Source organism: Mesocricetus auratus, unplaced genomic scaffold (genome assembly GCF_017639785.1).
Source record: "Mesocricetus auratus isolate SY011 unplaced genomic scaffold, BCM_Maur_2.0 Super-Scaffold_100007, whole genome shotgun sequence".
NCBI classification, from domain to species: Eukaryota; Metazoa; Chordata; class Mammalia; order Rodentia; family Cricetidae; genus Mesocricetus; species Mesocricetus auratus.
The window spans coordinates 58,638,057-58,662,171 of NW_024429191.1; the positions used below are offsets into that span (position 1 = coordinate 58,638,057).

At 45.3% G+C, this 24,115-nt stretch overlaps 2 protein-coding genes, 1 long non-coding RNA gene and 1 pseudogene across 8 annotated transcripts in view; 3 read left to right on the forward strand and 1 right to left on the reverse strand.

Annotated features, from left to right (window-relative positions):
- Positions 1-20,301, reverse strand: LOC121141425. The gene is made up of 4 exons (XR_005878336.1): positions 20,178-20,301; positions 8,662-8,776; positions 1,770-2,005; positions 1-408 (listed from the first exon to the last, which is right to left on the reverse strand). It is a non-coding gene; the product is annotated as an uncharacterized LOC121141425 (long non-coding RNA).
- On the forward strand, positions 1,845-3,615 carry LOC121141424 (annotated as a pseudogene).
- Positions 3,648-12,654, forward strand: Rnf135 (ring finger protein 135). Its single transcript, XM_005076981.4, has 5 exons — positions 3,648-4,029; positions 5,862-6,008; positions 8,684-8,846; positions 10,763-10,840; positions 11,518-12,654. Exons 1-5 carry the CDS (start codon positions 3,682-3,684, stop codon positions 12,045-12,047), a joined length of 1,266 nt encoding a protein of 421 aa, XP_005077038.1. The 5' UTR covers positions 3,648-3,681; the 3' UTR covers positions 12,048-12,654.
- A 70-nt stretch (positions 20,302-20,371) lies between the features above and the next one.
- Rhot1 (ras homolog family member T1) overlaps positions 20,372-24,115 on the forward strand; it is a 66,041-nt gene continuing 62,297 nt past the window's right edge. For all 6 annotated transcript variants that reach the window (XM_040749270.1, XM_040749274.1, XM_040749273.1 and 3 more), the window contains exon 1: positions 20,372-20,596. In XM_040749270.1, coding sequence (XP_040605204.1) covers positions 20,521-20,596 — 76 coding nt within the window. In that variant the 5' untranslated portion in view covers positions 20,372-20,520. The remainder of the gene's footprint in view (positions 20,597-24,115) is intronic.

The following is a 24,115-nucleotide window of genomic DNA, read 5'->3' on the forward strand; positions in this document are numbered from 1 at the left end:
TGTACCTCCAGTTCCAGGGCATCTGATACCAGTGCACGTAAAATAAAAGTTAAGCGAATTTAAAAAGAAAGTTCCTCAGAGAACTCCATTTTTATGCACATTTGAGAAGAAACAGAAACTGAGATAACGGGAAGATGACGTCACATTCATTATCACAGCAGGTGAAAGTAAACGGGCTAAGGAGTAATCTTGAGAACACAAGAAAAGTCACTTCACTATTTGCCTTACTTTTTATATTTACAATGAGGAAGTCGGTAACTTGGATGGCTCAGCAGTTAGGAGCACTTTTTGCTCTCCCAGAGGGTTCGCATTCCCAGCAACCACAAAAGCCAGTTCGCCAGTAAGCGTGACTTCAACTTCAGGGAGATCCTTCCTCTCTGGCCTCCATGGGCACACATATGTGCACAACTTTAAAAAAAAAAAAGAAAAGAAAATAAGAGGAAGCTGCACTGATTGTCGAGACTCAATGTAAATTACAAGTGTTTGATCACTTCCCAAGTGCTGAACTGAGCCCCACATACTAGGCAGGTGCGAGTCAGTTATCCCTGCTGTTGCCTGCAGGGGGCAGCAAGCGGCAAAGTGCTTAGGCTGCAGTGAGAGTGGTGAGTGGCAACCAGGCAACTGAAGGAAGTCAGAAAGAGTAGCGGTTAATCAAAGGGAAGGGGTAAGGGAAATAATTCAAGTTGAGGAAAGAAAATGCTCAAAGGCCTCAAGCTAGGAAAAGAGCAGTTAAAGAATTTATATGTCTTGCCGGGCGGTGGTGACGCACACCTTTAATCCTAACCCTTTGCACCTTTCTGTGGATTCCAGGATCGAATTCATGTGTCAGGCTTGCATAATAAACACTTCACATGCTGAGCCATCTCACCAGTCCTATTTGATTTTTTAAAATTTTTTTATTTATTTTTTGTTCAAGACAGGGTTTCTCTATAACAGCTCTGCCTTGTCCTGGAACTCACTCTGTAGACCAGGCTGGCCTCAAACTCACAGAGATCTGCCTGCCTCTGCTTCCCGCCTGAGTTCTGGGATTAAAGTCATGTGCCACCACCACCCGGCCCTATTTTATTCTGTGAGAGAAATTCTTATGCATCCCAGGCTGGTCTCCAACTGACTATGTAGCTAGGGACAGCCTTGAATTTCTGATCCTCTTCCCTCTACTGAGTACTGAGGACACAGGCCTGTGGCAACTTGCTCAGTGCTGGAGGTCAAATCCAGGGAGGGCTTCATGCACAAGGTGAGCGCTCTACCAACTGCTTTACATCTCCAGCCCCCCACCCCCAACCCTTTTCAACTTGAACAACAGATGAGTTTGATTTGACAGGCTGGTTTTAGTTAAAGTGGTAAATATTCTTCATAAATTCAATGAGCTCAGTTGACTCCTCCAAACTTTCAAACATATAAAATAAAATCCTTCCAAAAATATTAGCCTGCCAAAGATGTAATGAAATGAACAAGGGTCTAATTTTCCTTTCTTAATATATAAAGTTAAACAAAAATACCTCTAAGTAGAAACTTAACTGATTAAAATTGAGATTTACTTGACAAGTCTTAGAAAAGGGGTTTATGGCTTTTCCCACCTGCTCCCCCCTGCCTCTCCCCTCCCCCCCAGCGCCCACCTGCTCCCCCCTGCCTCTCCCCTCCCCCCAGCGCCCACCTGCTCCCCCCTGCCTCTCCCCCTCCCCCCCCAGCGCCGCTCTGGATGCAAGCACTTGCTCTGCCCTGTAAGGCCAGCGCTGATGTCCCAGTAGCCACCCTAATCCCACCAGCACCTCATCAGCTATGACAAGCTGTTCCCCGACATCTACAAGATCACGGACTGGCTGTGCCTGGAGGTGAAGGGCAAGATGGTCGGTAGAACAGAGGGTAATACTGATGACTCGCTCATCGGTGGAAATGCTTCCGCCCAAGGCCCAGAGGACGAAGGTATGAAAACACAGTAGTCACCACTGTTGATATTCATTGTCATGAACCACCACTTACTAGAAACCAGCTTCACCAAAGAGTCCTACAAAAATTACATCAAAAATTACATGAAATCACTCAAAGGCAAACTTGTAGAACAGAAACCTGAAAAAGTAAGGCCTTTTATGACTTGGGTCGCAAAGCAAAGTAAGTACATCCTTGCTAATTTCAATAACTATCAGTTTTGTTTTGTTTTTTTAAATTGGTGAGAACACAAATCCAGATGGCATGGTTGCTCTCCTGGACTCTGTGAAGATGGTGTGACTCCATTCACGATTTTCTTTAAGGATGGCCTAGAGATGCAAAAAGTTAACAAATGGAATCTATCACCCGATATCGTAACTGGCTGCTGCTTACCATCCATACAACACGGAGACCTAGGACAAATGGGACTGAGGGTGAGCCTTTATTTTGATCATGATTTATTTGGGGTGGAGATTTTTTCTCTCTCTCTTTCTTTCTTTCTTTCTTCCTTCCTTTTAAGAAAGAATTTAATTTAAATTTTAAAAAAAGGTTTTTTGGTATAATTCCTCAAAAATAAAAAAAAGTGGGTTTTGGTTGTTTGTTTTTCCTACTTTTTTTTTTTTTTTTTTTTTTTTTTTTTTGGTTTTCCGAGACAGGGTTTCTCTGTGGCTTTGGAGGCTATCCTGGAACTCACTTTGTTCCAGGCTGGCCTCGAACTCACAGAGATCCGCCTGCCTCTGCCTCCCGAGTGCTGGGATTAAAGGCATGCGCCACCAACGCCCGGCTTCCTACTTTTTTTTTTAAGAAAGGGTCTCTTTTTTTGTTTTTGTTTGTTTTGTTTTTCGAGACAGGGTTTCTCTGTGGCTTTGGAGACTGTCCTGGAATTCGCTCTCTAGACCAGGCTTGCCTCAAACTCCCAGGGATCTGCCTGCCTCTAGCCTCCCGAGTACTGAGATTAAAGGTGTGCATTACCACCACCTGACTTTTTTTTTTTTTTTTTTTTTTTTTTGGTTTTTCGAGACAGGGTTTCTCTGTGGCTTTGGAGGCTGTCCTGGAACTCACTTAGTAGTCCAGGCTGGTCTCGAACTCACAGAGATCCGCCTGCCTCTGCCTCCCAAGTGCTGGGATTAAAGGCGTGCGCCACCAACGCCCGGCTCACCTGACTATTTTTTATAACTCTATCTATCTATCTATCTATCTATCTATCTATCTATCTATCTATCTATCTATCTATCTATCTATTATGTGCATTGGTGTTTTGCCTGCACGTGTGTCTGTCTGTCGGGTCCCCTGGAACCGGAGTTACAGACAGTTGTGAGCTGCCAATGTGGTTGCTGGGAATTTCACACTAATCCTCAGGGATACACACAGAGAAACCCTATCTCGAAAAAAAAAAAAAACAGATATCTGAATTCACCCTCAGCCTCTATCTCAAAATACACAGCAACTAAGGCTGCACTGCTACTAAGTTGTTTTTTTGTTTTGTTTGCACAGATCTCAGAAAATAAAATGCGACACCTACTGGGCGCAACCCTAAAGTGAGTTCCTGAAGCGAACCCTCTTCACAGCTTAAGTTGTTAGGGTTGCGTGTTGATGGATGAAGGGGATTGAGAGATGATTTTCCAGACTGGAGGTCAACTAGCTAGCAACGCCAAGCACTTCTAGAGAGTGGGAAGACTGAGAGAGGCTGGGCGGGGCATAAGGTGGGCGGGCGGAGCTAGTAAGGTGGGTGGGGCATCCTGGCCACCGCCCAGTATGGCGACCCCGGTCCTAGGCACTTCCATTCCTGTGTGGTTGAGCGAGGAGGACCTGAGCTGCATTATCTGCCAAGGGTTGCTGAACTGGCCGGTCACGCTGCCCTGCGGCCACAGCTTTTGCCACCGGTGCCTCAATGGCTTGTGGGCCACGCAGCGCGCGGGCGTGAATGGCCGCCCCTGGTCTTGCCCCACCTGCCGGGAGGGCCCCGAGGCGAAGCCAAAACTGCGCAAGAACCTACTGTTGCAGGACCTGGCGGACAAGTACCGCCAAGCGGCGCTTGAGCTCGAGGCTGGCCCAGAAACCGCGCCCGCACCCCGATCGCCGGGTCGCCCCGCGCAGCCGCCGGTAGGAAACCCACACGATTCTGGCAGTCCGCGTGCGCCCCCTTGGGCCTCTCCTGCTCTCCCGATCTCTTCTTCCGCTACGTGATTTTATCAGTTTAAAATCTTTGAAAAGTTCAGACTTGTAGAAAGAAGTTGAAATGCCTGGCGTGGAGACCGCACGCCTGTAATCCCAGGATTTGGGAAGCCGAGACGGGCATGCCCCACACCAGCCAAAGCTACATAGTAAGATCTGGTCATAAACAATAGTTAAATATCTCACAATAGTTAAAATCTAAATCCCATCCAGCTGAGGTGTGGTGCAACCTTGCATATTTCCACTTTTTCCGCCAGCCTTTCTGTGATGTCTGAAAAAATTTCAGTGTTGTAGAATATATACATATGTTTTATTACATATGTGTGTATATCTATATTCGCCATAAAATATTTTAACATTGTTTAAGTGTTTAATTCTATTTATTTATCGGGACAGGATCTACCTAGTGTAGACCAAGGTGGCCTTGAACCTCAAGTGAGTAATGATGTCTGCCTCTATGACTTTCCAAGTCTGGGATTACAGGTGTAAACCACTTGAACTCACAGAGCTCTGCTTGCCTCTGCTTCTCAGTAGCTGGGATTAAAGGCATGTGCCACCATGACTGGCCAACCATTTGAACAATTTTTTTGGTGTATGGTTCGATGACATTTGTCATATCTCCAATACTGTGCATCTGTCACCACTGTTGCCAAAGTGATTTCATCACCACAAATAGGACCTCTGTACTCACTAAGCAATAACACCTGATTCCTGTCCCTCCAGCCTCCGCACATATCTCATCTACTGTACCGGCATTTTTCTTTTGAGCCATCAATCAGCTCCCAAATATGACACTGAGACTTCTTCTTTGTAGACCAGGCTGACCTTGGACTCACTGAGATCCACCTGCCACTGCCTTCCAAGTGCTGGGATTAAAGGTGTGCGCCACTACTGTTGGGCTTGACATAGAGCCTTCTTATTAGTTGTGAATACTCAGTCTAACTTAGGCTTGTTTCTGGCTAGCTCTTTAAATTAACCTGTTTCTCTCGCTTTACCTTTTGCTTCAAGCTTTTTATTTTTCTTTCCTTCTGTTTATCTTATTTTCACTGCTTCTCTTGTCTAGCTGGCTGGTAGCTGCCTGTCTTCTTGCCCTGGGTGTAGACTTCTTTTTCTCCCTCATTCTCGCCTTTCTCCCTTGTTTTCTCTCTTTCTGTCTCTCTCTCATCTCTCTCCTTTCTTTCCTTTTTCTTTTTCTTTTTGGTTTTTCTGTATGGCTTTGGAGGTTGTCCTAAATTGAATTGCCAGCAAGCACATGGTGGCTCACAACCATCTATAATGAGATCTGGTGTTCTTTTCTCTCATGCAGGCAGAACACTGTGAATTTAATAAATAAATCTTAAAAAAAAGAAAGAAGCTGGCACACACCTTTAATCCCAGCACTCGGGAGGCAGAGGCAGGCAGATCTCTTGAGTTTCAAGCCAGCTTGGTCTACATGCAGAGCTCCAATACAACCAGGACTATGTAGAGACAACCTGTCTCAAAAACAAACCAAAGACTAACTTCATTCATTGGTATAGGGATATACATTTCTAGTTAGTATTTGTTGAAAAGACTTCTTGTGCCTTTAAGTAGTCTTGGCATTCTTGCAAAAATCTATTTCATGGCATATCTGAAGATTTGTTTCTTGACTCTCTCTTCTTTTCCATCTCTCTAAATGTTTTCTTTCATGCTGCTACCTTGGTGTTTATAGCTCCCTTTGTTGAGTGGTGGTCCTGGGTCCAGTTTTTGGGAACCAGAAGCCCAGTTTTGCCCTTTTAAAGGTGGCAGTACAGAAGAGCACCACAGAAGAGGTCATCCAGGAGCTGACAGAACTGGGGCAACAGCTTGAAGACATTGTCAAGAGCCTTCAAACACCAAGACCTAGGTCGGGATGTGGACTGGACAATGAAGTAGGCATCCTGGACATGGTAGGTTCAGGTGGGAAAGGAGGGGCCAGGGTGAAGGACAGCTCCCAGCTAGAGCAGTATGACACATGGGATGCAACAGGTCTCATGTTTCTCTCTACTGCCAAATATGGATGATTAGAAATCTGGTATGAGCCTGGAGGTGGTGGCGCACGGTTTTAATACCAGCATTCGGGAGGCAGAGGCAGGCGGATCTCTGTGAGTTCGAGGCTGGGCTGGACCGATAGCCTCCAAAACAATACAGAGAAACCCTGTCTCGTAAAAACCAAAAAAAAAATCTGGTATGCTGGACATGAGTTAATGGAGGCTTCGAGTAGGCTGGGATCCATCTTTCCCACTCTACCCAGTCAACTCTCTAAAATCACCAACAAGCTCTTAGTAAATCCCACAGATTTGCAAGTCTTTATCTTCGGTGACCTTTACATTTTTTAAAGATGTATTTATCATATTTTATGTGTATGGGTGTTTTGTCTGCATTAATATATATGTACCATGTGCATGCCTGATGCCTGTAGAGGTCAGAAAGGGTGTTGGACCCCCTGGAATCAAAGTTACAGATGAGTATGAGCCATCATGTAGGTGGTGGGAACTGAACTCAGGTCCTCTGCAAGAGCAACAAATGTTCTTAACTGCCAAGTTAACTCTCCAGCCCCATTCAGTGACCTTTTAAAAATATTTTATTATTGTATGGAGGAAAGAGTTTGTGTGTGCAGCAGGGTGTGTGTGTGTGTGTGTGTGTGTGTGTGTATGTGTGTGTGTGTGTGTGTGTGTGTGTGTAGGTGAGGGTATGTGTTTGTAGGGGAGATCAGAGCATAGCTTTCAGGAATCCATTCTCTTATATTTTTGGTTGTGAGCCTAGCCTTTAACAGCTGAGCCATCTCTCCAGCCCATGTAATCCATTCTCATTTTCCACTGGCTCATGCCCCCAGTGGCCTAAAGAGCTTCCTATGCTCCACCTCCTAAAGGTTTCACTGCCCCAGATATGGCGCCCTGGGTATTAAGCATTACTAGATAACCTTTGGGGAGCCATATATGATCCAAACTATGGCAGTGTTGGTCTGTTTGGGATTAAGACCCCAGCAAAACCATAAGAGCCCCATGCCTGTGTCCTTTCCTGACCACAGCCCTCCTGATCTCCTGGCTCTAGCCACCCAAGCCCAGTCAGTTCCTGTAGGATGTCTTGTTTCTTCCCACTATGGGATGCCTTTCACAACATTTGCTTCTTTTATTCATCACCTAGGGGATGACTATTCCTCTGTCATGCCCTAAATCAGCACTCTCTGGGAGAGAAGCCTTCACTGATTGCTTTGAATGAATCAAAGTCCCTATCAGAGGTTCTTAGGATTCCATGTGTCTTTTATTTTTTTTCATCAGTGATTATAGCTGCAACTTTCTGACTTGTGCAGTCAGAAACTAGGCAGGGTCTCTCCCTGAACCTGGGATGTTACTGTGATCTTGGAATTGGGGTTACAAGTGTGTCGGGGCTGGGGGAATGAGATTACTGTGACTGGCCTTACTCCAGGTTCAATGAGAGACCCTGTCTCAAGGGAATAAGGTAGAGCACGCTAGAGCAGGAAACCTGATATCCTTTTCCATGTGCACATATACCACACACACACACACACTCTCTCTCTCTCTCTCTCTCTCTCTCTCTCTCTCTCTCTCTCTCTCTCTCCTTCCCTCCCTCCCTCCTTCCCCCCCCACACCACATGCACATAACAACAACAACAAAAGAAAATAAAAAGGATCTTATAGACTGGGGATGTGGCTTAGTAGTAGAGTTCATGCACAAGGTCCTAGATTTGATCCCTAGTGCTGTAAAAAATACATTAAGTAATAAATGATAAATCTCATGCAAAAAGAGGCCAGAGAGATGGCTCAGCAGTTAAAAGCACTTGCTGCTTTTCCGGAGGACCTGGGTTGATCTTCAGCACCCACATGGTGGCTCACAACCACCTGTCTCTCCAGTTCTAGGGGATTTGATGTCCTCTTCTGGTTTCCTTAGGCACCAGGCACACATGTGGTACATACTCACAAACAGGCAGGCAAAGAATTCATAAACATAAAATAAAAAGAAACTAATGTGCTGGGCAGTAGTGGTGCATGGTTTTAATCCCAGCACTCAGGAGGCAGAGGCAGGCAGATCTCTGTGAGTTCGAGGCCAACCTGGTCTATAGAACAAGTTCCAGGACAGGCCAGGGCTACACAGAGAAACCCTGTCTTGAAAAAGATTGTGGAAAAGAATGCTTGAGCATCATGGCTTTTGTTTTGTTTGAGACAGAATCTTACTCGGTAGCCCAGGTTAGTGTTGAACACATAGCAGTCCTCTTGCTTCAGGGCTCTTTCTTAAATTTATTTTTAAGATTTATTTAGGTCTATTAAGCTGTATTACAAACATGAGCCACTACATCCTGCTAGGGAATATTATTTGTTTGTTTTATGTGTATGGTTGTTTTATCTGCATGTCTGAGCCCACATGCATGCCTGGTGCCATGTGGGTCCTGGAAGAGCAGCCATTGCTCTTTACCATTGAGCCATCTCTCCAGCCCCTAGTTTTATTTTTAAAAGCCTGTTTAGACTTAAATGAAAAGAATACTGTAGATGGAAGGCGGCCCTTGAGTGTATTTGATGAGTTCCATAGTTGGCTTTCATTTACTTGTTTCCTCATTGATCAATAGGCTTCTTCCTCAGAGAGGGAACATTCCTTGAGTTCTCCAAAGCTGGTAACATCCAGTGCATCCGAGAGGAAAATTCGAGAGATTCTCCAAAAGCTAGAAGAAATTCAGAAAAAACTGAAAGGGAGTGTCACATGGAAAGAAGCTCCTGGAGAACAAGTTCAGGGTGAGTGAGCTGGTGTCACTTAGTTGAGCAGGACTGACTAAGGAAGTTGGGTGGGAATGGCCCAGTGCTCTTGGCTTGTTCTTTGGGGACAGGACCCAGAGCATGGCTGCTTTTTTCTCTGGTGGTGTAAGTTGAGTAGCTGTGGGTATGGCCATGGCTGTGTGCATTTGGGGATATAAACAAGAGGCATTTTCTGTAACGTAGGCCCTGAGTAAAGCAAAATTCATACTTTTAAGACTTGTGAACCAGGACCCCAGCTTATGGCTCATCTTTGCTTTTTCCTGAGGAGTTTGGAAATAGGCTGATTTGGATTTCTTGTTTTTATTTTTACTTACATATGTGATGGTGGTGGTGGACATGTGCCTGCTCGGCTCACATGTGGAGGGAAGTCAGAAGATAACTTGCATGTGATCTAGGGATCAGCTCAGGCTGTTTTGGGCTTGGAGAGAGGTGCTTTTACAGTCTGAATCATCTCTGGTCCCTGCTTTCATTATTTTAGATTTATTTCCTGTGTGTGGGTGTTTGTGTTGTAATTTAAAAAGGAGAGAGAGAGAGAGAGAGAGAGAGAGAGAGAGAGAGAGAGAGAGAGAGAGAGAGAGAGAGAGAGAGAGAGAGAGAGAGAGAGAGAGAGAGAATTTGAGAGAGCTCACTTGGAGTTTTTTTTTTAATTAGGGGAAATGGAATGGAAAAGGGGGAAAGGGGAGGGGGAGGGGAGACCAGCCTCTGGAGTGGGTCAGGAGTAAGCAGCAGAAGAGAAAAGAGGGGCAGAGGAGACAGAGAGACAGGGAGAGAGAGAGAGAGAGAGAGAGAGAGAGAGAGAGAGAGAGAGAGAGAGAGAGAGAGAGAGAGATTGGAATATGGGCAGGGCCCTTTTAAAAGGGAATTTAGTGAATGTGCACAGGAGGTGCTCTTAGTGACTGTCGCTGAGGTTGTATTCTGTCAGAACCCCAAGGGCAGGGCAGTACAGATACCTGAATACTAACAGTTTACCTACATGTGTATCTGTGCAGCATGTGTGTGTCTAGTGCCCTCAAAAGTCAGAGGAGGGTGAGAGCATCAGATCCCTTGTATTGGAGTTAGAGATGATTGTGAGCATGTGTGTGCTAGGCCCAAACCAAGGTCTTCAACAAGAGCAGCAAGTGCTCTTAAGTGCTGAGCCATCTCTCTCTCTCTCTCTCTCTCTCTCTTTTTTTTTTTTGGTTTTTACGAGACAGGGTTTCTCTGTATTGTTTTGGAGGCTGTTGGTCCAGCCTGGCCTCGAACTCACAGAGATCCGCCTGCCTCTGCCTCCCGAGTGCTGGGATTAAAGGCGTGCACCACCACTGCCCGTGAGCCATCTCTCAAACCCCTGACCAACCCCTGTTCTCAGTTTTGAGATGAGGTCTCTTTATGTTGCCCAGGCTGACCTGAAACCCCAGGCTTAAGTGATCTTCATACCTCCCAAGTAGCTGGATCACACCCACATGGCTGCTTTTTTGTTTGCTTGTTTGTTTGTTTTAATGTTTTTTTTTTTTGAACAGGGTTGTTCTGTGTAGCCCTGGCTGTTCTGGAACTCACTTTGTAGACCAGGCTGGCTTCAAACTTAGAAATCCATCTGCTTCTGCTTCCCTAGCACTGAGATGAAAGGTGTGCACCACCACTTGGCCGTGTGTCTTTGTGTGTGTGTGTGTGTATACACATGTGCCTGTGATCTTGTGTACACACTTGCCACAGTCTGTATATGTAGGTAAGAGGATAACTTGGGGGAAGATAATTCTCTCATTCCACCCTGGGGATTAAACTGAGATCATCAGACACCCAGAAATGTGCTAATGAGAAAGAATGCAGGCCTGTGCCCATATCATGACAGTTGGCTACCTTCAGCTTGCCTTTTGCTAATGGGGCTTCCTCCTCCCAATTATTCTTTTAATTCCTAGAAATGCCATCTTCTTCCTTATGCCAGCTGCCTGACCAAGGGTGTCCTGTACCCAGGAAATCTTCTCAGTTTGCCCTATGTAAGTATGAGGTCCACTTAAACACACCTACTAGGGCTGGGATGTAACTCAGTAGAAAGCCAGGCAGTGGTGGGACATGCCTTTAATGCCAGCTCTCAGGAGGCAGAGGCAGGTGGATCTCTGTGAGCTCAAGCCCAGCCTGGTCTACAGAGTTCGTTCTAGGACAACCAAGGCGACATAGAGAAACCCTGTCTTGAAAAACAAAACAAAACAACAACATAAAACTTAGTAGACAGACTACTTTCCCAGCATGCACAAGACCCTGGGTTCAGTCCCCAGCACTGTGTAAACCAGGTGTGATGGTACATGCATGTAGAACTTGAGAGGTAGAGGCAGGGGATCAGTGTTTCAAGGTTATCCTTAGCTACATGGTTTGAGGCCAGCCTGGGCTACTTGAGACTCAATCAAGTAAAACTACTTTTATGTGAGACTGGAGAGATGTCCCAGTGGTTAAAAGCATCGACTGCTCTTCCAGAGCCCCAGGTTTAATTCCCAGCACCCTCTTGGTGTCTCATACTGGTCGGGAACTCTAGTCCCAGAGGAACTAACACACTCTTCTTGACCTTGTGGGCACTGCATGTGTGTGGTGCACATACACACAGGCAAAACACCCACACACATAATTGGAAAAAAAATAACTGACTGTCCATATTCTTGTGGTGTTTATTTCTCCCCAGGGGCCATCAGTCCAACATTTGACTTGGGGAGCCTCTCCTGTAACCTGGAGGTTTCTAACAGTTGCCGGACAGTGACCGTGTCTCATTGTCAACAGCCCTATCGTTGGAGTCCCGAGAGATTTTTAATTAGCCAAGTCTTATGTTCCCAGGCTCTCTCCTCTGGCCGGAGGTACTGGGAAGTGGACACTAGGAACTGTAACCACTGGGCTGTTGGGGTGGCTTCGTGGGGCATGAAGCGGAACCAGGTGCTGGGAAGGACTAAGGATTCTTGGTGCATAGAGTGGAAAGGGCCTGGCCAGTTCTCTGCTTGGGCCACGGAGAAGAAAACTGACCTTCACTTAGGCCGCCCGGAGGTCGTGGGCGTGTGGCTGGACCTTGAGTTGGGGAAGCTTGCCTTCTACTCGGTCTCTGACCAGGAGAGGCTTCTGTATGAGTGTGAGGTCTCTGTCTCCTACCCCCTGCACCCTGCCTTCTGGCTGTATGGCTTATGTCCTGGAAACTACCTAGAAATAAAGCAGGTAAACTCATGAAGCTTCCCCCGGGGTTAGAATAGTGGCTTCCTAGTCTCTCTGTTTGGGGGCAACTAGAGAATTCCACTTAAGGAAACTGGATATGGTAGTACATGTCTGTAACCATAGCACTTGGGAAGTGGAGGCAGGAGGATCACTGCAAGTTTGAGGCCAGCCTGGTCAGCAAAGTTGAGGCCAGCTTGGACTACATGGTATGACTCCACCCACTTTTGAAGTTATTCTTTTTTGTGTGGGACAAGATTACCTAAACGGGCTTGAGGTTTTTGAGCTGGCCTGGAGTGTATCCTGAAGGTGACCTTGAAGGCTTCAGAATAGTTTGCCTCATAAGAGGAACTTTGGACCATTGTCTTTCACTTAGGCCTCACCTGGAACTGTTGGTTCAATCAGTCTGTGGCCAGCGAGTCACACTTACATGACTGACCCCCTAGTTAAAATCCCAATGCCACAGCATACATATATATGCCTCATGTACCACTGTTGGGAGGGTGGAGCACTCACTGTTCAATGACTAGTGAGAAGGAGCCTTCCTGGACCTTACCTTGTGTGTCTTTAATATTGTTCTTTTTATTGTTTAGCTTTTCAATGTAATAAACTGAAATCATGAGTATCACAGCTGTCAGTTTGTCCTTGTAGTGATCTTGGAAGCAGATAGTAACCATAAGGACCCACAAGGAAAGGGATATATGTTACTTAGAAGTTGTTGTGTAATAGTATTTCCATAAATTTAGTGCTCTAAAGTAATACACAGCTGGGGTGTGACTTAGTGGTAGAGCCTTTACTCTGCACACACAAAGTCCTAGGCTCTACCCTCAGCCTTTCCTGCTGCCAGAACCAGAACTTGATGGCCAACCTGAGCTTAATGATGGCTGTTACCCAGTGCAATCAGCTTGAGTTTTGTTTTGTTTTTTGTTTTTTGAGACAGAATCTCTCTATATATCCCCGACTGTTTTGGATCACACTCTGTAGATCAGGCTGGCCTTGGAACTCACAGAGATCTGCCTGTCTCTGTCTCCTGAGTGCTGGGATCAAAGGTATGCACCACCACTGCCTGCCTTCTTCAATATTTATTATCTGTATCTGTTGAAATCTCAATAGTAAGCTAACCATGGATGAAAAATACTTAGAAAACAGGCATGGTGGCACACACCTTTAATTGCAGCAGGCAGAGGCAGGTGGATCTCTGTGAGTTCGAGGTTAGCCTGGTCTACAGAGCAAGTTCCAGGACAGCCTCCAAAACAATACAGAGAAACCCTGTCTCGAAAGAACAAAAAAACAAACCAAACAAACCTCTTCTAGAGGACCTGGGTTCAATTCCTAGCACCCACATGACAGCTCACAACTGTCTGTAATGCCTGTTCCAGGGCATCCAACGCCCTCATACAGACATACCTGCAGGCAAAGCACCAATGTACATAAAATAAGAATAAATAATTTTCTAAAAAGTCACACTCCATGTCAAGCATTGTAGTGACATGTGGACCCACACTCCATGTTAAGCAGTGCAATGAATGCTTCGCTAGCATTGTTTCCTTCTCTAAGAGAGCCCATGAGATAGCTTTGTTTTATAGATGAGGTTTATGCGTTTCAGAGACATTATGCTACTGGCCTAGTGCTGAACAGCCGGCAACGTATTGGAGAAGAAATGCAGAATTCATGGTCTGTGCCTTTATCTGCCTCATAAGGGAATTCAGGCCACTTGTGGGGGAGGTGATCAGATAGTTTCTCAATATCAACTATCTCTTAATCAAGAGCACTTGTCTGCCACCGTACTTGAAGGAGCGTGAGAAAACTCAGAAGAAAACCGGATGTTTCTCAATCAACAGGTGAGGTCTGAAAAGTTTCTTTTACAGAGTAGTGGTGGCACATGCCTTTAATCCCAACACTTGGTAGGCAGAGGCAGGTGGATCTCTGTGAGTTCAAGGCTAGCCTGGTCTACAGAGTGAGTTCTAGAATAGTCAAGGCTACACACAGAAATCCTGTCTAGAAAACAAAAGTCTTTCCCAACATAGTTTTGAACAAGTCCCTTTAAACTAGTAATTGATTGTGCCGAGTGATATGTCTTTAAGCCAAACCAAGCAGAGACTAGGGACTGACCCTTGGTACATGAAACCATAGTTCTCATCTTAGAGGGAATAAGACAGTTTATTCTAGAATCTTTTTGAGTGACCATAGCCCAGGGACACAGATTTAGGTTACCCCAGACACTCCAGGTTCCAATGTGGAAGCAGTTTCGTGAAGTTTTTATAGTTTTACAGAAAGAGAAAGTCATATATCAAGACAAATTTTAAATACATTGGTGGGTACATAGGAGACACAGGTATATAGAGATGGCAGAAGCTTGTCTATGGGCCATGATGCTGTTTGATGGTATTCTTAGCTTTTGGATTGGTAGAAGCTATTTGCCTGTAAGTCAATAGATTCTAAGAGCCTTAATCTATTGTCACAAGATGTTAGTTCTAACGGGGTGGGGTGAGGGGGCAAGGAATGGCTGTTCCGGAGGTCGGAACTTAGCCCAAGATAAGTAGCCTCTGGACCTGCAACATTCCAATGTCTCCACTGACTGAACTTCTAATCAGCCAGTCAGTCTCTGCAAACACAGATTGCTTTTAGGAGCATTCCTTCTCGGGACCATGTAGAGGACATGGAGATTTGAACGCTGAATCAAGATCAACTTTGCTGAAAGCTTAGAGAACATTTACCAGACACCAAGGCATTGCACTTTTTTGCTCCATAAGAACAGCATGGTAGGAAAAGCAATAAGCCTTCTTAAAGGACAGAAATGAGGAAGGGGAGCCCCACAGGCTCCTGGTGGAGCAAGACTACAATCCTGGCTACTTGAGAGGTTGAGGCAGGAGCATGCACCTGTTTAGGTTACAGAGTGAGTTCAGGCCCAGCCTGGGCAATGTGGTGAAGCTCTGCTTCTGAAATAGGAAGTGTGCCCAAGGAGGTTAGGGCTAGAACTCAGTGGTGGAACACAGCATGTGCAAAGCCCTGTGCCAATCCCCTGCACTAAGAAGGGGTGAGGAAGAAAGTGAAGACGAGGCAGATAGATGGTGGATACTTCTTTGGGGTTAGCTTAGAAAGTGAAGACCAGGTAAGATGATGGATACTTCTTTGGGGTTAGCTTGAGAGCCCAAGATAGATGGGTCTGAAGGGTGGGACTGAAGCCAACCAAGTTTTATTTAGCCTCTTGCCCAGGCCAGTGAGGAACTTCAGAATCACAGATGAAGCCTTTGTCCTGCCCAATGTCAGTCATCTTCCTGGCACACCATCTCTTTTACCCAGCAGGCCTGTCTACTAGCCTGGAATGTTGCACCCTCCTGGGACTCAAGAGGCTGTGTTGCAAGTTCTCCCTTTGATAGGCACAAAAGACAGATCCTCTTATCTCTAGGCAGAGCCCTTTGCTCTCACTTCTCATTGGTCTCTGCAGGGCAGTGGCATAGGCTGCCTTGTGAAAGGAAAGCTCCCCATTAGCACACTGGAATAAAGTCCCATCAATGCCTTCTAGCTGCCAACATGTCCTCTCAGCTTCACCCGTTCTATTTGATACACTAATAAATCTGTGATAGCCCATGGTAGGGTTCACTGTCAAAGATGACTTCTGCCTTGTGTTTTGGTGTGTATTATCATGGGGCTTGATCCTCAGACTCTGAGAGGTAGACAGATGTTACTTCCCTCAACAGAGTGTGGTGGCATTTGACCCTGGAAGGTGAGGGAAGAGGCAGGCAGAAATCAGAGTTCAAGGCTAGCCTAGTCTATATATTGAGTTCCAGGACAGCCAGGATTACATAGACCCTGTCTCAAAAACAAAACCAAAACCAAACAAAAAAAGAAGTTACTTCACTCAGAATTTATTTTATATTCAGTATTTAAATATCATTTACCATGTACCAAGCAGTATCCTTAGGGATTTCTCATTATATAGGTATAGCACAAATAATAAAAACCCAGAGACAGATATTGGGGTAAAAGCTGAAGATCAGAGAAGCAAAGTGGCCACCCCCTAGAGTGTTCTCACCTCTACCAATGCTTAGACCGGAGGGGCAATCCATTGAACCTCAGATTGCCTTCTGCCTAGACTGCATCTGTCTCTACCTAACTCCAGACTTCAATGAGTTCCTGTCTCCTCCTGCCTTATATTCCTCTCTCCAACCAGACTCTAGTCATATCACTCCTGTCTCCACCTCCCCAGTGCTGGGATTAAAGGCTTATCATCCCAAGTGCTGGGATCAAAGGTGTGAGCTCTGTTTCTCTTTTAGACTGATTCACTCTCATGTAACTCAGGGTGGCCTTGAACTCATGGAGATCCATCTGCCTCTGTCTCCTGAGTGCTGGGATTAAAGGAGTGTACCATCACTGCCTGGCTTTTATGACTGTGGCTAGCTTTGCACTCTGACCTCCAGGCAAGCTTTATTAGATCATAAACAAAATGCTACCACATAAAGGCTAATTAATTTTCTTAGCAATCTCATGTTAATATGTCCTATTGTTTCTGTTTGGCATGGGTGGCAAGAGAGAGGCCAAATAATTTGGCTAATAATACTCAGCAAGTAATTGGCAGGGTTGATGTTCAGAACCAAGCAGGGGGACTCCAAATTCCCTGCATTTAACCATGATCCAAGCTATCTTTAGGAGACAGTCTGAGTACCTCTGGTGGACATTTGTTACCATCATGAGAAGGACATATGGCTCAATGCAAACCATGGGGGCCAGACTGGCTCAAGGACAGGGAGAGAGAGAGGGAATGAGCAAAGAAACACCTCAGGTGAGGGAAACTCCCATGTGTCAGATTCTCTTTCCTTTAACAAAGTTCTGGCCTTGGTTAGTATTCATCCATAAATATTGCCAGCTGAAATTGCTTGGTGTCAGCTCCTTCCTATGGATCTAGGTCTTTTTTCATTGTTTTGCTTGAGACCATATGGTGCCCAGTGATGTGATATACCACCTTCATCTGGGATTGTTTTATCTATTTTATGCCTGTGGATTATTTGCCTGTATGTATGCCTGTGTTGTATGTGCATATTGAATGCTTCAGAGGCCAGAAGAGGTCACCAGATCATCTGAAACTGGAATTACAGGCAGCTGTGAGCCACCATATGGGTTCTGGGAATCAAACCTGGGTCTCTGGAAAAATAGCCAGTGCTCTTAACCCTGAGCCATTTCTCCAGCCTCTCTGCTTGGATTTTAAGGTAAGTGTTATTTACAAAGTGCAATAACATTAGCAGTGTCCTTCCAAACCAACATTTCTCCCTAGATCCCTGCTTAGCAGACCTTTTCCCCTTGATAAATAAATGTAAAAGCTTTTTAGCCAGCTCACACTGTCAAGCATCTCCTATAGGAGCCCTGCAGAATTAGAATTAACATTGCTTGCTATCAACTGCAGTGGTGCAGAGAACTCCTGAGGGCACTACCCTCTATGAAATGTTTCTTGAAATGGCAGTTGCCTAAAGTGTTTGCCCTTCTTCAAGAGGCCTTTGCAATCAATGATCTGGTATGAATGTAACTTTTAAATTTATTTTATTTGTTCCATATATAGCGTTCCGTCTACATGTTTGCCTGCATGCCAGAAGAAGACAGCAGATCTCATTATAGATGGTTGTGAGCCACCATGTGGTTGCTCAGAATTGCACTCAGGACCTCTATGAAGGGAAGCCACGGCTCTTAACCTCTGAGCCATCTCTCCAGCCCCTGTAATTTTTTTTAAAGAAAAGTTTTGGGTGTGCCAGGTAGTGGTAACGTATACCTTTACTACCAGTACTTGGGAGGCAGAAGTAGGTGAATCTCTGAGTTCAAGGCCAACCTGGTCTACAGAGCAAGTTCTAGGAGGTCAGAGCTATACAGAGAAACCCTGTGGGTGTGGTTGGCAGCACACAGTCTCCAACTTAATGATTTGACTTAAGTTTTCCTCCCTCCCTCCCTCCCTCCCTCCCTCTCTCCCTCCCTCCCTCCCTCCCTCCCTCCCTTCCTTCCTTCCTTGCTTTGTTTTGAGACTGGGTCTCTTTATATAGCCCTGGCTGTCATAGAACTCACTGTGTAGACTAGAATGATGTCAAACGCATAGAAATCTCCTGAGTACTGGGATTAAAGTCATCTACCACCACTTCCAGCTATATTAAAAAAACTATAATAATGTCAATTGTTAGTTTCAGCTAAGATCAAGTGCATCATGGTACCCAAGTGCTAACATGGTTAGTAGAACTGTATTTCAAGATTTTGAATTTTTGGCATCTTTTGGGGCTAGTAATATTCAAGCCTGCAGCAGCAAGTCTCTCAGCTCAGTGACTGGAAAGATATACAACTGTTACTAAAATATAGCACTTGGTAGGTTAGCTATATTAGATGTATTTCAGTTTACAGAGCGTTTATCTGATGTGATTCCATCAGGAAATAAAAGGGCATCTGTAGATTACTTCACGAGGCTGCTCTAGACAATTCTGCAAAGCAAGGGTCGGAAGTCTTCATGCGGTAGAGAGGAAACAGGCATAGAGGGTGACACAAGTCTTAAGAGTCCTGTGGTCTTATTTGCAGCCACCCTCCTAGGGACATCTCCCTGTGAGTAAGAGGTGTGTCCTCCCCTTGTCACCTCTTCATCATATCACAGAGTGGGTTTTTGTTGTTTGCTTGAGACAGCGTCTCACTGAGTAGCCCAAGTCGGCTTCCAACTCATGATCCCACTTCAGTTCATTGAGTGCCAGGATGGTGTGGTGTATACCACCACACCTGCCTTCCCAGACAGTTTTTAGAAAGGATTTCCTTCTCTCTATATCCATATCTATATCAGACAAATAAGGGGGTGAATTACAGTAGTGAGCATAAGGCATTTGCCTTCATGCTTGTGAAGAACTATTTGTGGGTTTTTATGATCCCCATACTGCCTGAGATCAGGAGAGAGCACATCCTACTCTCGTCACAAATGCTGGACATGCCAAAACAGTATTTTTTTCTTCACAGCCACCTAGGAGAAAGGTATCACTATCACCACCATGCCACATAAGAAGGAATAGGCTCAAGGAAGTAAATGAACTTATTCAGGATCACATAATTATTGGGCGATGGAATCTGGATTGAATCCCAGGAAATTGCTCAGCATCTCTGAGCTGATGCACACCACATGACTTATAGATATCATATCCACATTTGAATACATTTAAAGTAGTTTCATATATGTATAATTTTTGGTGTGTGTGCTGTTTTGAGACAAAGTCTCCTGTAGCCTGACTGGCATGAAATTTCCCTGTGCAGATGAGGATAGCTTTGACAGCTCAACCCTCCTGCCTCCCCTTTTTCAGGTGCATAGCACCATGCTTGTTTAGGTCTCATCCTGTAGCCCAGGCTGGCCCCAGACTCATGGCAATCCTTCTGCTTCAGCCTCCCACATGCTGGAAACCATTATACCCCTTTTTTTTTTTTAAGTGGAAGTTTGAGACAGGGTCTCTCCTCATAGCCCTGACTGTCCTGGAACTCACTATGTAGACCAGGCAGGCCTGGAACACACAGAGATCCACCTGCATCTGTCCCGAGTGCTGGAACTAACTGCGTGTTCAGTCACACTGGTCAAGAACGAACTCATGAGAGCTGCCCTCTGACCTCCACACTCACCATGGAAGGCACTCAAACACACATGCCATACTCAACTATACAAAATAATACATTTTGAAAAACAAACTAACAAATAAACAGGGTGATGGGCTCTGGGGAGTATACTCACCCCTGGAGTCAGTCGCCTTGTTCAATAAATCATTCTGAAAACCAGATAGGTAGGTCACTTGCCCTCCTGGACCTTATTGTTTAGTAAGAAGATTGCCCACTCTGAGCCATGACCAAACTCCTGTTGTATGACCTTGGACAAGAAACTTCCTCTGTTCCTTATCTGTAAAACAAGTGGGACCCATTCCCTGGGAGATGGCTCAGAGGTTAGGAGCCCTGGCAGCTCTTCCAGAAGTCCTGGGTTCAATTCCCACCAACCACATGCTGGCTCACAACCATCTATAGTGGGATCTGATGCCCTCTTCTGGCATAAAGGTGAAGAGAACTTGTATACAATAAATAAATAAACAAACAAATAAACAAACATAAACTAACTTAAAAAACAAAAACAAGTGGAGTTTGATTATGGAATCTGCCACTTACATCTTTGGCAGTGTCCGGAGTGCGACGACAAACTTCCCCGGTTTTGCGCTACCGTCAACCTGCACGCGAGGGCGCTGTTTCTGTCACGCGAGCGTTCGCGTTCCGAAAGCGCGTGTCCCTCGCCGCACGCCGTCGTCCTCGCCGCCGCCCGCGTCCGCGGAGCCTGAGGAGGCGGAGCTGGCTTGTCCCGGCTCCAGAGCGGAGCGGCAGCCTAGGAGGCGGTACGGCGAGTCGGGGCGGCCGAGGCTCGGGCGCAGAGGCCTGAGAGGCTGGCAGGAGACGGCGGTAGCGCGGGGAGAGCGGCGCCACGGGCTGGGCGCTCCCGGCGTGAGGCGTGCGCTCCATGCGTGCGGGCCGAGTGCGGCCCCTGCGAGCCTCCGACATGAAGAAAGACGTGCGGATCCTGCTCGTGGGGGAACGTGAGTCCGCGCCCTGCCCGGCCTCGCAGCTCGGGTGCCCCCTCTAAGCCTGTCAGCTCCTCAGCTCATCCCTTCCCAGGGTTCGGCCCTGTCCCCTCAGTGCTCCTCGCAGGCCTCGTCTCCTTTAGTCCCTAACGCCCGACCCTTTCGCTGCGAAGGTTCTCGCCTTCGCCTCCTCGAGTCCTTTCCTCCTGGGCCTCAGCGTTTCTCGGGCCACCTCCTGTCGGACCCTCTGGTCGCCTGTCAGTCACTCACTGCCAGGCAGATGTTGGAACAGGCCGACTGAGCACTTGGGACTGCAGGAACCGGCTCGCGGGGACACTAGGGGGAGGAGGAGTGCAGAAGTAGGCGATTTATGGGCAAGGTCAGCTTTCTGGATTTTTTTTTTCTCACTTGCCTTCGCTGCTACTGTGCATGGGCATTAAGAGAGAAGGCTGGGTTGCTTGTGTAGCTCAGTAGTAGAGTTCTAGCACCTGAATCTATTAAAGACTTGGGCTCAGTCTCCAGCACAAGGGAGGAAAAGACAAGACAGTTTAATATAGCGGTTTCTTTTTCAGTTAAAGTTTTTCTTTTGTTTTTACCTTTTGCCATACTTGTGTCTTTCGTTGGGCCAACTTCTAGTAGTCGAGATATTTCTACAAAAATTTACTCCAACTTCAAACTAATCCGCGAGTACTTGGTGAGCGGTTCTTAACTAGGGAGGCACCTTTAGTTGAGGCAGTTGTTACCCTAAAAGTCTTAAATTTTTGCTTTTTGTTAGCCATGCCATAGTTATGTGGTATTTTATGAACAAGAGCGGCATATAAGACAGCAAAATATACACACGCCTACCCAAGTCTCCCTAGGAATTGTTAGGTTTTACTTTCTTCGGGTAAAAGAAAGCAAAATAACAAAAACAGCGCTTTTGCTGGCTGACATGAGGACAGTACAGTAGGGATTCCTGATCTCACAGCAAGTTATGTGACTCAGTTATAGGCACTAAAATTAAAGAGGACTACAGAGGACTTGAATTGGTTTAAAAGTTCATTAGTCAATGTTTTGCCATTGCTATTTGCAGTACCTTATTCTAAGCCACATTATATTTGGAGAAACCTCTATCGGTCACTGTGATACATTCCAAAGGAGGAAAGTGCACACATTTTTTTTTCTAACTTGGGGTAGGAACCAAGACAGAGGGAGTCAGAAGCCCTAGAGCTACAGTTGCAGGTGGTTTGAGCGGTCCAACTGGGTGCTGAGAACAGAACTTGGGTCCTCTGCTTGTAAACACACCAGCTCCAGGTCTGCAGATTTTTACTATGGTTATAGTGTTCTTTGAGAAACCTAGTGTGGTGACTCATGTCTGTAATTCTAGGACTTGGAAGAATTAAGGCAGGAGCATTGCTGTGAGTTCAGTGCCAACCCAGTCTATATAGAGACTTCTAAGCCAGTCTGGACACAGTGAGCCAGGCCTCAAAAAAGGGGTGGGTGGGTGGAGGGAGCACACGACTCCAATGCCGGACTATTTAACCCATGTAGCTGTAGTTTTTATTCTTTTCCTTTTTAAAAAATTTATTTATTTTGAGAAACCTTTAGTCGGAATTTGGAAGTAAGCTCAGCTTGACTTTTGGCTTTCAAATTTGCTTTTTAGGTTTTATTTATAATGGGATCTTTTGTTGTTGTTGTTGGTTTTTTGAGACAGGGTTTCTCAGTTGCTTTGGAGTCTGTCCTGGAACTAGCTCTTGTAAACCAGGCTGGTCTCTAACTCACAGAGATCCACCTGTCTCTGCCTCCTGAGTGCTGGGATTAAAGGCGTGCGCTGCCGCCATCACCACCACCACCTGGCTACAATGATATCTTAATCTGTATTTTGCATCAAGTTCTCTAACAGTAAAAGAAAGCATTATTTAAGGTATGATTGGTGCTGATACATTTGAAACAAAATTAGGGGAAGTGAGCCAGTGACTCCTTAATTGTAATTATAAAAGTCTGATACTTTTTTGTTTTTGTTTTTGTTTTTGTTTTTGATTTTTCGAGACAGGGTTTCTCTGTGGTTTTGGAGGCTGTCCTGGAACTCGCTTGGTAGTCCAGGCTGGTCTCGAACTCACAGAGATCCGCCTGCCTCTGCCTCCCGAGTGCTGGCATTAAAGGCGTGCACCACCAACGCCCGGCTAGTCTGATACTTTTTTAAAATCAGTTTTTCAAAAAGACAGGTTCTTGTTTTGGAATTAGTGCTGAATATAAGAATCAGTTATATAGCTTTAATGCACAAACTATCTAAATAGAAATGCCATACATATTTTAGATTCAGTGTCACTCTTAGGACATTTATTTTCAACTTTAACAGTATTATTTAGAAATATGTAGATGTTTAAAATTTATTAGAAAAGTATGTCATTTAGTAATAAAATAAAAGCAAACAAGAGAAGTGGTGCAACAATATATGACTTTTCTGATCATGGGGAGAAAGTTGATATAAGAGAAAACTTTAGTTTTTGAGGGAGACACTTTTTTTTCTAAAAGGGTGGTACCAACCCTGCTGATGGCACACATCTATAATCCAGGAGTCTGAAGCAGGAGGGTAGCAAATCAAAATTTTAAAAGGCTAGGGTATGTAGCTTAGTGGTAGGGCACTTGCCTGACATACATGAGGCCCTATGTTCGGTCTCCAAGTATAGCACAAGTATAGTTATACTCAATTGAAATGTAGGATTTCAGTTATTTTAATGGCTGGTATTTGATGGGGAAATCCTTTACTCACCCTTCCTTCTTTCCTTCCTTCCTTCCCTTTCCTTTCCTTCCTTTCTTCCTCCTCCTCCTACTCCTCCTCTTCTTTTTTTTTTTTTTTTTTTTTTTGGTTTGTCTTTCAAGACAGGGTTTCTCTGTGTGACCCTGGCTTTCCTGGAACTTGTTTTGTAGAACAGGCTGGCCTCAAACTCAGAGACCCACCTGCCTCTGCCTAGTGGGTGCTGGGATTAAAGATGTGTGCCACACCCAGCCTAAACCTTACTTTTAAATTTTATTTCTTACATTTATTGTATGTATGTAAACCTGTGCACAACTCGTGGGAGTTTGTTCTCCCCTTCTACCATGTGGGTTCTGGGGACTGAACTTGGAGAGTTAGGTTTTGAGGCAAGTACCCTTTTCTGCTGAGTAGTCTCACAGGCCCTACTTTTTGTGAGTTAATGTAAATACTTGTCAGTCTTTAGCCTAGTTGTAGCATTTTAAATCCTAGATTTCATTCATATACTTGTCATTCTACTCAGGAGGGAGGCAATACCACAGATTCAAGGCCAATCTGGCTTTTCTAGTGAGTTGTGGGCAAGTCAAGGCTACATAGTGAGATACTATCTAAAAAGACACACAAAAAAGATTTACAAATTTAATGATTAAATAGGTAAATATGTGTCAGAGACTGTTTTAATACAGATTTGACACATACTATCCTAGCACTAGGAAAGGTAGTTATGATTTGAGCTTTTCATATATTTATTTAAGCATACCTAGTTTTCACTTGCTTTAAGATGGTTGGGGGTGGAAGAG